At 40.6% G+C, this 15,047-nt stretch overlaps 2 protein-coding genes across 3 annotated transcripts; one reads left to right on the top strand and one right to left on the bottom strand.

The window, feature by feature from the left end:
- Positions 1-164: 164 nt before the first annotated feature.
- On the bottom strand, positions 165-3,533 carry LOC112900237 (DNA-directed RNA polymerase III subunit RPC4-like). Of its 2 annotated transcripts, XM_025969024.1 has the most exons (11): positions 3,355-3,533; positions 2,882-2,974; positions 2,744-2,805; positions 2,564-2,633; positions 2,425-2,467; positions 1,695-1,775; positions 1,444-1,481; positions 1,302-1,365; positions 1,133-1,221; positions 746-958; positions 165-662 (listed from the first exon to the last, which is right to left on the bottom strand). In XM_025969024.1, exons 2-11 carry the CDS (start codon positions 2,942-2,944, stop codon positions 507-509), a joined length of 879 nt encoding a protein of 292 aa, XP_025824809.1. In that variant the 5' UTR covers positions 2,945-2,974; positions 3,355-3,533; the 3' UTR covers positions 165-506. The 2 variants fall into 2 exon arrangements, with proteins under 2 accessions (XP_025824809.1, XP_025824808.1); XM_025969023.1 differs by having other exon boundaries at positions 1,302-1,481.
- Positions 3,534-7,382: 3,849 nt separating this feature from the next.
- Positions 7,383-13,619, top strand: LOC112900202 (uncharacterized protein At2g33490-like). The gene is made up of 11 exons (XM_025968979.1): positions 7,383-7,692; positions 8,780-8,852; positions 8,957-9,034; positions 9,479-9,540; positions 9,678-9,746; positions 9,936-9,964; positions 10,039-10,246; positions 10,339-10,569; positions 11,162-11,215; positions 11,804-12,764; positions 13,392-13,619. The coding sequence occupies exons 1-11, from the start codon at positions 7,585-7,587 to the stop codon at positions 13,400-13,402; spliced, it is 1,884 nt and encodes a 627-aa protein (XP_025824764.1). The 5' UTR covers positions 7,383-7,584; the 3' UTR covers positions 13,403-13,619.
- The last annotated feature ends 1,428 nt before the right edge of the window (positions 13,620-15,047 follow it).

A 15,047-nucleotide genomic window follows, 5' to 3' on the forward strand; every position in this document is an offset into this window, starting at 1 on the left:
GGTGCAAAAATAAATATCATTTGATTCATATGACGTATATTTTCATAGTATATCTATTTTAGGGAATGACGTATATTTCATATGACACAAAAACTTAATAATCATAATACTATAGTTTGACTTATGGTAAATCGAAAAGAACACTCTTTTAGGAAATGAGGGAGTAGACAGAAAGCGCTTATGTCAGCTGGGGTCCCCAACTTGAGGTCATGCATACGCTTTCAATAAAGCCGGGCAGATACCTTTGATCCATAAAAGTTTCTTACCCCTCAGCTCAGCACTGTATTTGCGACTGGCTCCTTTGTTCTGAGACCTCGTATCTGGCTCCTTATTGTTTTTTCAATTTTTTTTTGTTTAACATCAAAATTGTTATCTCCTGAGACTCTTTTCTCCTAGATCTAAACTCTGGATGGTAAACTCTCAAGTTGTTATCTTGAAGAAACAAAACTCCCTTGCGATGTGGCATACGGGATATGGCCATGGTTATCGCAAAAGAAATGAATGAACTACTCTTCCATCTTGTTAGCAGAACCCAACAGACATCCAATATTGGGGGTGATAACAGCGCGCTTGCTGATCTCCCCCACCGTGCAGCAATGCTTTTCTCTGGTGTTAATTGCTGCAACTTCCTGGACAAACTTGCAATCTGAGCCAGAAGAAACCTGCACAATTTGTTGATTGTGATCTGAGTACTGCATGCGAAACCTATACAGAAAACACAAATACTTCCAGTTTTGAAACTCACATCAAAGAGTATGTCCCCGATCTTCATTTTCACTTTACCACTCCTATATACAAGTATCTTCCCCATATAACCTGCAGGAAGCTCCTTGAGTTTCATGCCCTCACGTGTCTCCTTAGAGCCTTTATTAGGCTCAGAAACTGATTGTGGCTGCATTGGTAAAGGGAGAGAGCATGGCAACTGGACCAAAAGCAACTGTGATTCATCTGACCGATCCTGTGAACAAAGAAATGTATAAGAGAACAGTAATGGCAATTGCCTGTATAACCATATGCGTTTTAGGCAGTTCAGTGGTATTTCTTAGTGTATACAATGGAGCTCACAAAGTGATTTTGCTTTGATGCATATGACCAGAACTAAAACAGTTTTGGAATCTGCAACGATATATACCATTAACCCAAGCTCTTCTGCTGCGGTTAATTCAGCATCTTGAGCTCTGCTGGCAGAAGATTCTCCAAATTCTTCCTCGTCAAGAATTTCTGCATTTGGGATGTAGGAATGGTGTAAGGCCAGTTGAAGAAAAGCTCTTGCAATTTCAACTAGAAAGACAACAGCATACCAGGATTTCCAGAGTAGGGCCTCCTCAGTGGGAGAGAAACAGGATAATCAGTATGGGTATAGTCCTGTAATAAAAAAAAGGAAACCAATGGATAAGATCTGAATAGGAAACAATCCTCATTAGTAATCTGATCTTTCCTCACCCAAGGCTCTGCATATTCTTTTGGTAACTTTGCTTCATCTGAATATCAAATGGAAACAAAGAGGAGTTAAGGTCTAAATACAGCAATATGTACGCATAAACAAGTATTACATATATTCTATGTTCTTTTAAAAGAGAGAAGGAAAAAAATGTAGCCCAGCCAGCAGACTAATACAATTTTTCAGAACAACAATGCATAGCGAACGGTTCATAATATTATGAACAATGAAGATAAATATCTTCCATGCATACCTGAAGAACTTTTTGGTATAAGAAAAGATCTTGCATAAGAAGAATTTCCTTGTCCAAATGCAACTTGTGTTCGGCTTTTTGCTATGCAAACAGAACAGTACATCATTAGCTAGATGTGCAGCAGAAATAAAAATAAATAATCTACACCAATACTAAAAAAATGTATATTTATCAGCATTCATGAGCTACTAGTTTGATAATTGTAATAATTGAATATATTACTTTCTCTATAACAATCCTTGGTCACCTTGTATTACATGTACTAATTTTTAGGACCTAATTCAAGACATGGAAAGAAAGAGTTCGGTGCATGCCCAACACAATGCATTTTCTAAGACAATTCAACACGATGCAACATATATATTTTTTACAATTATTTGCAGAACAATGCTTTTCAAATGAAGTAAAGAAATAGATACACATAACTTAGTAAACAGAGACTGTTCATAAAAGTGCAAGGCACAAGTAGCAGTTTTATCTGCAAATGTTGTAAAGTGGTAAGAAACTATTCGAGCATGTTTAATTAATAGCCTCAGAGATTTGTACCTATATATATTTTAGGCTGCCAACAAAGCAAACTGAATATCAATAGCCATTGACGGAAGTAGCTGTAAGCACACTCAGCTTGTAGGAATAACACCTTTTTTTATAGATAGGAATAACAAATTTACTAGCTACTGATGAGATTTAGACTATAAAGCATGGAATGAACATAAATAAGTACCCTTACGTTTTTCCTCAGTTTTAATTCTTCTTGCAAAGGGATCTGTAATCTGCAAAATGAAACAAAAAACTGTATAAATGAACAAAGCATCGAGGGAGAAGCGTGCAGATACAACAAATGAAGAACCAAATACAACAATTAGTACCTGTGATGCCTTAAGTTTCATCAACAATTCCTTATTGATGGTTTCATCCTTGCTATCCTCAACTGGTTCCCTGTCAAGTTACAGTAAATCACATTCCACATACCGAAATTGCCGATCTTGCAAAATTCAAATGGAAACTATCAAAGTTATAGGAAAGTAAATGTGGACCCAAGCACATACTTTTTCGGGACAAGCTTAGCGGCTTTCTTCACGGGTACTTTGGGTGCAAATTTTAGTCCTCTCTTACATTGAGAAACAACAATATTAGGCACTAAACTGGAAGAAACCGACATTGTGAACAGCCAAGGAAATATCAACCTTTGGAGGAGGAGGTCCAAGGGGGGCATTTACTTCCTTCTTGACTTTACTCTTGTCGTCCATAACAAAATCACAAAACCTACAAGAGTGGAACTGAAAACCGGTGTGTTAAGCTTACAACATATCAGCATTGAAGTTGACTACAATTTGCACAACAATTAGAAACTCGAAATTGCTTGTCAACTTCTATTCTAGATGTCAAAACCACGACATACAGTGAAAACATTAACGCTCCCAATCCATTGACCAAGATAAACAGACGGTTTTTAACGTCAGGGAACTTGTTTCCCTTGATCAGAAGAAAAAGGTGTTAAGAGGAAGAGGAACCAAATGCTCTCGATTCTAGTGGCATCCAGAGGAAGAGGACCAGGTGGCGCTTAGTGCTGAAACGCCTGGGCACGATCATGAGAACACTACATGTCTAACCATACAAACCACAAGAAATTGCAGTGCACACTTTGAAATCGCAGTACCAGAGGGAGCGAGGGACGGAGGGCGGGTGGCGGACCGGCGGTGCGCTACTGCGCCGAGAGAAGAGGGCGGCGGCGGCGGCGCAAGCAGCGGAGGGAGGGAGCGAGGGCGGTGCGGCGCAGACAACAGAAGGTTGGGAGGGCGGCGCGTAAGCAAGGGTTCGGGGAGAGGGAGCGCGAGGGCGGCGCACCAGTGGGGCGCAACGAGTCTGATTAGGTTTCATTTAGCAATTGTATTTTTTCCAAAAAAGTACAAGAATACTTTTATAATTATGGATGGTTGCAAGACTGACGTTTTATGAATCATGAACATGACAGCCCTATTTTTTTTTTCAGAGCACGAGACCAGCCATAGGGTAGCCTGCATTCCGTTTCCCCGGGAGGAAACGCATTTCGATTTGTGGAAGAAACAAAAAAACGAAGGTGCATCTAAACAACTCAAACCGAGGCAGATCTGCAGATCTGCTCACTTGTTTGTGGAAAAAAAGAAAGAAAGAAAGAATTGGAATCCGCAACATCGGAATGGTGCTCATCATTTTGTTTTAGATGAGTTGATGATGCTCAAGTCTCAACTGATAGAACAACGTTTAAAAAACAAAACTTACGGGAGTCTCAGATGGGCTGCACCGTTGTAGGCTGGGCTCACACAGCCCACAAGAAAGAGTGATTAAGGCCCACACAAGCAGCTAAAGAGAGACGGCGGGTATAAGCCTGCAGAGTGCAGATCACACCTAGCAACGGACCGGACGTACGTGCACGTTTAGGCCAGGGGCCACCCAAGCTAGAGAAAGGCACTTATAAAAACAAAAGCTAGAAAATGCCATTTATTATTTAAAAAGCTAGAAAAAGGCGATGCTAATGTGAAGGTCACTACTTCTTGTGGGGTTTTTTTTTTATCAACAATCGCATCGGGTGGCGTTGACCCACGCGGTATGCTTTGACCAACGCATCAGCAGCCAGACCCAGACATCCACTAACTCAACCCATTGCAACGCGTGCACCTCATCTTCCCCCTGAATCCTGATCGTGGCTGCCACGTATAATGCGCACCGTGATGATCGAGTCGACGATGATGGTGTGGTTAGGATGGAGTGCCGGGGAAAACAACAGCATCGTCCTCAAATGGATTAGTTACGTGCGCTGATCGTGTGATCTGGTATGATCTCTCACGATCGAGATGCGATGCCCCACGACACGACACGACACTTGACGAGAATGGGAATGTGCGCTTCGGTCTTACATGAATTTTTCCGGTGCATAGTTTGGTCACCACAAAAGGATTGTGAACGAGCCGTGTATGCAAGTCCTGAGTGTATGAAGTTGATTGTGAAGAAAGCTTTCGTTGCATTCGACTACTTTGTACATGTATTAAACCTATATATCATCGGCTAAACAGGTGTAAAGATATGAAATCAGCAGAATCAAGATTAACTTGATAATACTCAGATAACAGACACCGTTCTAAAAAAATACTCAGATAACAGACTGACAAAGCTATGACCATCGTTAACTATGATGATAATTACACCGAAACGATCTTGGAGAATGGAAACTCATTATTTGTATAAATTTTTCTAACGGTACTTGAAAATGTAATATCCAGAGATACACTAAAAGTTGGTACTTAGGTACCGGGGTCTTTATGCCATTACAAGGACGTCCATATAGAGTATCTTGTGTTAAATGATCATTAGTTTTGATTCCCACGCTCGGGACTAAAAGGCATGTGCAAGGCAAAAAAATTATTCCGTACTCAGGACTCAAACTTGAGATCTCTTGCCTCACGTATAACTTCCTTACCACTCTACCTACACAGTATATGTGGTGACTGTACTTAGATTCTTTTCTTTTAAAACGATATGCAGAATCCCTTTAGTCTGTGCTATCAACTATGACTAAATAGTGACTGTAAACTCTACACTAACCTCTACACTAACCGGGACTAAAGATGGACCTTTAGTTCCCATTGGAGGGTCCCTTCCGACCCCTTGCTGTTAGACCCGGGACTAATACCATCATTTGTCTCGGGCCCAACAACGGCCGAGACAAATGTTAAAAACTAAAGATATTTTCTGTAACTATGATATGCTCTACATAGTGGTGTGTTATGATAGCTTGGATTATATTTCTCTCTCAACAATTTTAAGTATCCTTTTCACCGGTGCCCCAGCATTTTGATATAAATGTTAAAAACTAAAGATATTTTCTGTAACTATGATATGCTCTACATAGTGGTGTGTTATGATAGCTTGGATTATATTTCTCTCTCTACATAGTGATTATATTTCTCTCTCAACAGTGACAAACTGTTCAAAAAGAAAAAAAACATGCCGTCCATTTGCTAAAACTGAAAGGGAAACTAATGAAAAAAAGGTGGCACGGGACCAAGTTGCCAAAAATGCACCAGCACAACGGCAATGGTGGTGTGTGGTGCCTGGTCATTGTGGACAGGGAGGAACGCGCAGCGCCATGGCAGGAAGGTATGGGGACCAGGCGCTACGGTGCGCTATATATCTCTTCATTGCTGCAGGATCTGGCTCCCTGAAAGTGGCGCTCAAGCCAAACAGGCCGAGTACCTCAGCGGCATGGCGATGGCCAGATGAAGACTGGGTGAAAGTGAACATAGATGCAGCCTTCGACCCCGCCATGAGTACAGACAGTGCTGGTGTGATGATAAGGGATCATGACGGACTGGTGCTGGCAGCTACGACTAGATGGCTTGGCACGGTGCTGGATGTGCTAACAGCAGAGGCATTGGCGGCAAGAGAAGGTCTGGAGTTGGCGATTGAATGTGGCCTCGGTCGAGCTGTCCTTGAAGTGGACTGCAGCGAGCTGAAGGAGTTGCTCAATCAAGCGATGGGATGAGATCGTCAATCAGCGGTCTTTGCTTTGATATCACAGAGTTAGGCAGGAGTTTTAGCGGTTTTAAAATCGTTTGGACGCGGATGCAAACTTAGTTGCCCATAATTATGCTTGTATGGGATCGGACACTGAATGCTCCGAGTTTTGGTTAGACTATATCCTGAGTGGCTAATGGGATTAGTGGCCGCTGATTGTAATCCTATCTCGAATTAATAAAAATTCTGTGATGCTCGTTTGCTTATAATGCATTTCTACATCATTGTGCTAATACGACTACTTGATATATAGTATGATTTATATATTCAAGCTGATAATCTGGGTTACTTACCTAACAAACGATTTGAACCATTAATTTGAGTTATGTTGCCCTTCAAAGTTTGACTCACTTTGGCAAGGGTGGTACTAATATAATTCCAAATGCCCATATTTTGATAGTACTGATTTTTAGCATATGTTACCAAAATTATTGTCATGACATGATTATTTGTTATCTCTGATTTTATATTGTACTCCCTCTTCGTACATATTAAACAGTGGAGGTAGTACCCTTCATCAGCGCCACATCATTTTGACTAGTTTCACTAAAGCCACTGCTTAGTGAAAATTTTTCAAAAACGTTGCTTGCTTTGCCAAAATGGTCATGCCTCGTGAGAGTGCCATCCATTCGCTAAAATTGAAACAATGAAGTGCGAAAAAAAGCCATGAGACCAATTTGTGCATTGTATATATTTTTGATTTCTTTAACATTAAAGAGTTGTTGTTGATATCTAGTTTCAATTCTTTTTTCCCAACAAACACAATCAAGGTTGTATACAGAAATGGTTAATGTGTCAAGACCGCATGCATTCTTGAACGGAATCCATTTTTCGAGTGGAGATAATGGTCACACCATCCAGTACGGCACTCTCTCCATTTCTAAATATATGTTGCTTAAAACAATTTAATTACGGAAAAAATAAAGTAGTCAACCTTTAATCAGTGTGATATATTCAAGAATCTAATTATGTAAGTTTGAAAAATTGTTTATCCATAAATCTCCCTTAGTTTATGCAATTTGCCCATTTCTCGCCCTTTCTAGGGTCACGCTTATTTTGTTTGGTCAAACATAGACCAAAATGCATCTCTCCGAAAAAGACCACGCCATAAAGCCTCGTCCCTCCTCCCGCTGTTGCGTCTCCGACGACCGACTATTCTCTCCCCCCTCCATTTTTGGTCCCCAAAATTCCAGAGCCTGAGCAGCAGCGACGAAGAAAGCCAAGCCAAGCCAAGCCTCGCCCTCCTCGCCCCTCTTCCCCACCCGCGTTCCTGGTGCCGCTCGCCGATCGGAGCCCGCGATTCCGGCCTGGGGGCTCGGCTTCGAGGAGGGACGGGATGAAATCGCCATTGCGCAGGTTCCGGGGCTTCGGCCACCACCACAGGGAGCGGAAGGACCACGCCCCGCCGCCCGCCAAGCTCGACGAGCTCGTCCACGCCGCCCAGGTATCGGCCTCCGCCCGATTTTCCTTCCTCCTGATCCTCCCCTCGGCCGGGGCGCGATTGCGCGCCAAAAACGGATCGCGTGTCCTCGTCGGGGAGCCGCGACTCTGCCGCGTTCGCGGGTTCCGCGGCCCGTGTGGAACGCGGTGACTTTGTTCCTGGGTCGCAGCGATTGTCTGGAACCGAATGATCTCTGCTCCTCTCTGATACGCCGTACCGTTGTGCTGAGCGATGAGGAGAGCTAGGGAATACCTTTTCTTATTTATTTGTTATTCTGTCATTTTCCTTTTCCATTGGGGGATTTTTTAACCGTTTATGCTTTTATGTGTATGTAATTGTTGATCCGTAATTTGTATATAATCTGTGAAATGTCTGGGTTCGATTGCTTTAATGTGTTATGTTGTGGTCATTAGAGTTCAGAAGCATTTGGTATTTCGTGCCTTGTTTCGTGCTGGTCAAAGTCTACGTCTCGAAGCTTGGTGCTATTAGAACTGGTCTCGCAGTCAGCAATTCAAAGTCGTTATGACAGTAACAGATTCTTTGTTTAACCTGGCGTTGGCTGCTGGGCGTTCATATATTCACATCGGTGACGAAACACGTTTTTGAATTCCAAGACAGCTCAGTCATATCAGCATATTCCATCTCATAGACAATGTTTACAGTTCCTGCCCTGCTGATGGCCTGATGCTATGTGCATCTTATTGAAGACATGATGGTCAAAGCTGTTCAGTTATAGGCGTCAGGCTGATTTAGAGGAAGTGATTTAAGTTTTCGAGACCATATATGATAAAAGTTTGAACCGACTACTGGTTGAGGATTTGGTTCATGGTTAGAGTTGTACACCATATATGATGAAAGTTTGGACGAAATCACAAGCCAGTCACTTTCATGCGAATGATAATAAAAAAAGAGACAAGCATAACCACCCTTTCATATGACATAATATGAGGGTTTGGTTTTATTCATTCCAATTTTCGCTACAACCACCCCTTTTAATATAAAAGCATAAAGCCCTCACTGCGGGCTGTGCAACAACTACCCTTTAGTGCAAGTAAGAATTTTGTAACCCACCTTTAGTGCAACTTTGCAGGAAATGGGTGAAATGAGGAACTGCTATGATAGCTTGCTTTCAGCTGCAGCTGCAACAACAAATAGTGTATATGGTATGATGTTTTAACTTTGAATGAAACAACACCGCCTCAATTTCTACAGCCAGGTATATTGTTTGCATACTGTTCTTATAATTACATGTGATCCATTTATGCAGAGTTTGCAGAAGCCATGGAGGAAATGGGAACTTGCTTGCTTGAAAAAGCTGCATTGAATTATGATGATGACGAAAGTGGTGAGTAGTTGTCTAAATATTTAGACATGTATTGTACATACACTTTTGTGGTCAGAGATTATTCTTGGAAGTGCCTTTTAGAAAATCAATTTTGTACTTCAGAGCCCACTGTGCTATTTCTCAAAATGTCCAGTTTATCGCCCCAAAATATTGTGTTTGTCTATCCCTCTAAAGTATAATTTTTTCTCCTCTGAACCTCCACAAGTTCTAAAATGGGTCATCTTGTCCCTGTACTGGTTTTGCCATCCTAGAGTTCACACTATCGCTTGTTAGTTGCTAGGAGAATTATCAAATCCTTCATTGAAAACTCTTGCTATTATGCTACTTTTCTTCTAGCTTTAAGTGAACATAGAAAACAAAATTTTGTGTTTTTTTCGACTGAGCAAGTTCTTTATTTCAAAGTGTTTGGTCTTCTTTTCTTTATTCATTTATTTTTGCCTGCAGGCAGAGTGCTGATGATGCTAGGGAAGGCCCAGTTTGAATTGCAGAAGTTTGTGGATAGCTATGTAAATTCTTTTGACATCATTGTAAAATTGTATCACAACATACCTTTTCAAATTCATCATACTGTTTAATATATTTTTTATTCTTTTGACTCTGTTTTGGCAGACATTCTAACTAGTGTTTTTCCATTTTTTAATAGCGTACAAATATTATAAATACAATCACAAACCCATCGGAGTCACTTCTGAAGGAACTACAAGTTGTAGAGGTTGGATCTCCTTGATATGCTTCTGTCAACTTCATTCAATTGTAAATTTTCACCTTCAAATATTGCGATCTTGTTAATTATTGTCCATAGTGCATTTCTCATCATTTCCAATAAAAGACAGACTTAGTTCCTTATACTTTACGTGATCATGTCACATATAGTCCTTACATTTCTTTCGTACTGATGCAGGAAATGAAAGATCAATGTGATGAGAAAAGGTACAAATTTACTTGAATGTCATCTTATTCATTTGATGGCATTTACTTTTCCTCCTAATGTTTTTTCCCCTTAGAGTGGAATATGAAGGTATGCGAGCAGCCTATAAAGATAAAGGGCGATCAAGGCACTCCAAATCCGAATCATTCTCAACCGAACAACTGCAAGCTTCATTTCTTGAGTACCAAGAGGAGGCAGCATTGTTTATATTTCGTTTGAAGTCGCTAAAGCAAGGTCAATTTCTAAGCATTTTAACACAGGCTGCTCGCCATCATGCTGCTCAGGTAGGTTAACTTGTCTTCATAGAATTACAACTAACGATGATGCACATGAAGTGGCAATACTACAACTATCTTACCATTGGTTGGACTTTCAGATCAGTTTTTTCAGGAGAGGGCTTAAGCATCTAGAGGCTCTAGAGCCTTATGTCAAAGCAGTTGCTGAGAAGCAGCATATTGACTACCACTTCAGTGGACTGGACGATGACAGTGATATTGATGATTACAGCTCTTACCAGGATAACCATAGTGACGGCAGTGAGTTAAGTTTTGATTACGAGATAAATGATAGGGACAAAGACCTTCCCTCCTCCACAAGTCCAATGGATGTAAGTTTTAATCCAATTGATCAATTCAATCGATTTATGTAGCTATGTTTCATTTTTTAACCTATGTCTTTTATCTGTTCTTAATCTTACTGTGTTAGATCATTTCCTCAGCATCTCAGTATACAAGAACCTTGTAATAATTACTTTTGTTTTCAATCTTTTGTGGTCAGTTAGCTTTCTTCAGTTCAAAGAAAAACTTGGTTTGGTTAGGTAGTGGTTAGGAGAACACCCATGCAGAAAGTTCAGAGGGTAGATAGTCCTTGTACCGGGTAGATAGTCCTTGTACCAAATGCACTAACTCTGGGTTTTGGGTGAGGTGACTGTCCTTGTACCAAATGCACTAACTCTGGGTTTTGGATGAGGTGACTGTGTTTCAGCTGGAATTTTCAATTTAATGTCTCAATTCAAGCATGTGAAAATGCCTGCCTTTTAATTTTTTTCCGCTACTGTTCGCGGCTTCATCTCTAGCCTGCCTAAACTTGCTTGGAAATAAAGGCTTTATTGTTTTTTGTTGTTGTTGAAAGTGCTTGTTTATCTCCTTCTTTTCTTACCCTCCTAAAACTTTGGTACATTTGTTTGTTTCTGGTTATAGTTGGATCAAGCTCAACCGACGAGTTCCCCAAGACCTATGAAGGAACAAGAGCAGGTAATCTTCAGCTCACAAATTATGTGCTGTACATTTTCCTGGTATTGTTCTTGATAAATGAGTTTATTCTTGTTCATAGTGACATGAATCCTCTAGGGTGAGAGTATCAAACTAATGACTGAATTTATGTTGTGCTCTACTCTCTAATGTGTCTTCTAATGCCTTTTTGGTTAATAAGATATAGATGTGTTTGGGCTTCAAACTTTTGTTGAACTAAAATTCAGTCACTAAGGTCACACTTAGTGTCGTCTAAATCATAGGTCGCAGATTTAAATGTCAAATAAAACAGAATCAGATTAGCCTAATGAAATCAACTGAAAATGTCCATACTTTCTTTGGCATAATATCATTTCTGATGGAGCACATTAATATAAAAATCCTTGCTGTGTTAGTTTTAAATAACATGTGATAATTATAACTAGAAATTTAAATGTCCGCACCTTATAGGTTGAGTCCTTGTTGATATTTCATGCCTCAGTTCTTTGAGTCCTTGTTGATATTTCATGCCTCAGTTCTTCTATCATTTATATCTGGATGGCACTGCATCTTGAGTCATATAATTCTTTGAGCTAACAAATGTTTGTACAGGAAAATGCTGAAGAAATAAAGGCGATTTTCATGGTTCCTCATGTGAAGCCTGATATTGTTACCCAATCGGCACCCATTTTTGCCGAGAATGTGCCTGATCCATCTATGAGGTTTCGGAAAATGGACCTGTCAAAAAGAATTGTTCATTCCTACAAACTCCCGACACCGGCCGATGAAAAGAACCCCGCTTCTGTAGTCACCAACACATCACCTCATTCAGATCCACCTGCAAGTAAATCTTATGTGACAGGAAATTTGTGGCACTCCTCTCCACTGGTGAAAGATTTTAAGCCGAGTTCCATATACAGTGGACCTGTTAAGGTGCCATTGAATAATGAGGGGATATCAGCACCACTAGTTTATTCCTACTCCACTTCAGATTTTAAGAAAATGAAGAGGGAAACCAGGGAAACCTTTTCTGGTCCAATTCTGAGCAAAACAGGATCGAGCAATCCCTTGTTTTCTGCAACTGATCGCAGACAGTCAATGAATTATCCTTCTCGTGTGTTGTCAACAAAATCACATGGCCCAGGTTGGCAGTCATCTTTGCCTCCAAAAGTTACTCCTAGGGTCACTTCACTCCCAACAACAACACCCAAAATAAGTGAGCTGCATGAGCTGCCCAGGCCTCCGGCGAATGTAGGCAGCATCCGTCCTGGTTTGGTTGGATATTCTGGTCCTTTGGTTTCAAGGCGGCAGATGCCTAATGCACCAACCCGTGTCTCACCGCCATCACATAAAGCATCACCACTTCCACGGCCACCTGCTGCCATGACCCGCAGTTATTCGATACCTTCAAATAGTCAACGGACTCCTATTATTACTGTGAATAAATTGTTGGAGTCTAGGCATAGCAGGGAGAGCAGTGAAGTATCCTCGCCCCCACTAACACCTATATCACTGGCAGATGTTTCCCGCAGATCAACAGCAGAAATAACTGTAGACAACAAAAGGACGAAGGGTAAGTTTTTACTACTGTGTAATTGATTGTAATCACAAATGTGTCTATAAACATGATCATGTCCACAATTCCATCATGTAGTCTTCCCATTTTGATAATGACAGACTTCTCCTGAAACAATGAATGATCAATTATATACAAAGGTTTTGATGATTAACTTTAAGTTTAATAATGATTATAGGCTTGGTATCTCAATGTGTTATTTACTTGGAGAAATGATGACCCTTTAAGTTTTGTTGGCTAAAAATAATGCTTGTAGTAATTATGTAGAATTTACAATCACTCTGGCTGCGAGAGTCAGTATCTGCTCAATACTAAGTAATTCCATGATTATTTATTAGTCAAAACAATCAAACTAAATTAAAATATCTGAGTGATTATATACTTTATTCTGGGAATTTCTGATGAATAATTTCACATGTATTCTTTGAAATATCAGTGCTTCTCAACATCTTCATTCCATTATTGACTATTTCTCAAACATTTCTGTAAGCACTTGAATAGAATCCAATTCTCTCTTTATTATGAGAAGCTTCCAACATTCATGCATATTCAACATTGATTGTATAAATGTAACAAATGATTTCTTATTTGATATCTGACTTATTTTCTCTCCTGTCCTTGCAGAATCCTTGTGAGAGTTTACAAGACAACCTGTTAATCATCTTAGGAAATTTTGAATGTAAGTAGTTGTGGATTATAGGATTCCCTCTATAATATTTTATGTTTCTTACTGTGAAGAAAAAATGTAAATAAAAATAGCATGGTTTAATATCCTTTATTACTTTTGTACGCTTGTCTGAACTATTTCTTGGATGTACTCCCTCCGTCCAAAATATAGTTAGTATGGCTAAAGGTTCTTGGCCATATACTGGATAGCAGAGGACCGAGGTCAAGCCTCGACTGCTATACGCTCTTGCATTCCTTTCCCAGGTACAATCGATGGCCTTATGATTACACGTTCTTCTTCCGCGAGCCTGCAACTCCTAAACAAACCCGGCTAATCAAACCCCTATTCGTAACAACTCTAATCTCTTAATTAAACCAAACTGCTATCTTAACAAACCAAATCTCCTAACCTAACCAAACTCTCTCTTAACTAACTGAATATCCCAACTTCCTAGCCACGTTAGTTTGTTTCTGTTGCCGCCGTAGGAGCCCCGTTACGCTTACGCCTGCGATGATAGGTCTTGCCCCACATAACAGTAGCGTATTCATCTACCATCACTAACAGGTGAACTCTTATCTGAGCTATCTGTCGGTAGTGTATTTACCTCAAGAAATGTTCACCTGATGAGTAGTGTTTGATCTTCCCATCTCATGTACTGTAGTATCATATGATCCTTGTTGAGGATGCTTGCAATGACTGCTGTTGTCGGAAAGGAAGGCGCTATTGTGCAATTCAGCTCCTAGGATCAAATCTGGGGCTTCTAGTTGAGTTGGGTTTTCTGCAAATTAGGCCTTGGCGTGAACAAGCAGTGACCGAGGGCATTTTGGTCACAAGCAGGGGAGATTTGAATCCTTGGGGGAGGGGCATTGTCGGGTTTGTCAGATCTGAAACCACGGGACTGTGCATATGGTGTACATATTTTAGGATAAGGGATGGAATATGCCCTACATCCTACACCAGTTATAACTACTCGTATAGGAGTAGGACCAGTCGGAACAGAAGAAAACTAACCGAGTAGTACTCGGGTAGGACTCCTAAACTCGTATTTGGCTAGCACTTCCATGTAACCCTGTCCTCCAAAACTATATAAGGGTGGACAGAGACCCCCTCCAAATATCACATCATCTAAGGCAATACAAACCACCAGACATGACGTAGATTATTACGCTCTCGGCGGTCCGAACCTGTCTAAAGTTTCGTGTTCCTTGCATCTTCGAGTTCCTGATCTCGGCGACACCCTACCTATAATCTACCACCTCGGGGGTACTATCAGACACGGGGCTATGGGACTGTGTACATAACGTAGTTTAAATAGGCTTAAGAGATAAAGCCTGTCTTATCTCTTATTTATCTCATTTATCTCTTATTTATCCCGTATGAATAGGAGATAAAGCTAGTCGGTACTGAAGGAATTTACTCGAGTTGTATTCGGTTACGATTCCTTATCTAATATTGGACTAGGATTCTTGTAACCCTGACCTCCCGGATATATAAGGGGGGGCAGGAACCCATTCAAAAGGCAACATCAACACCCAAGGGAATACAAACCACCACACAGGACGTAGGGTATTACGCACCTTGTGGCCCGAACCTATCTAAATCTTGTGTTCCTT

The sequence above is a fragment of the Panicum hallii genome, chromosome 7, assembly GCF_002211085.1.
Source record: "Panicum hallii strain FIL2 chromosome 7, PHallii_v3.1, whole genome shotgun sequence".
Lineage (NCBI taxonomy): Eukaryota > Viridiplantae > Streptophyta > Magnoliopsida > Poales > Poaceae > Panicum > Panicum hallii.

Excerpts from the sequence above, each read along its gene's own strand:
- LOC112900237 (XM_025969023.1), bottom strand. The coding sequence starts at position 2,944 with ATGGACGACAAGAGTAAAGTCAAGAAGGAAGTAAATGCCCCCCTTGGA. Across the intron at positions 1,482-1,694 it reads TATACCAAAAAGTTCTTCAG|ATGAAGCAAAGTTACCAAAA; the intron begins GTATGCATGGAA and ends TTTGATATTCAG. Across the intron at positions 959-1,132 it reads CAGAAGAGCTTGGGTTAATG|GATCGGTCAGATGAATCACA; the intron begins GTATATATCGTT and ends CTTTGTTCACAG.
- LOC112900202 (XM_025968979.1), top strand. The coding sequence starts at position 7,585 with ATGAAATCGCCATTGCGCAGGTTCCGGGGCTTCGGCCACCACCACAGG. Across the intron at positions 9,541-9,677 it reads AGAAGTTTGTGGATAGCTAT|CGTACAAATATTATAAATAC; the intron begins GTAAATTCTTTT and ends ATTTTTTAATAG. Across the intron at positions 11,216-11,803 it reads CTATGAAGGAACAAGAGCAG|GAAAATGCTGAAGAAATAAA; the intron begins GTAATCTTCAGC and ends ATGTTTGTACAG.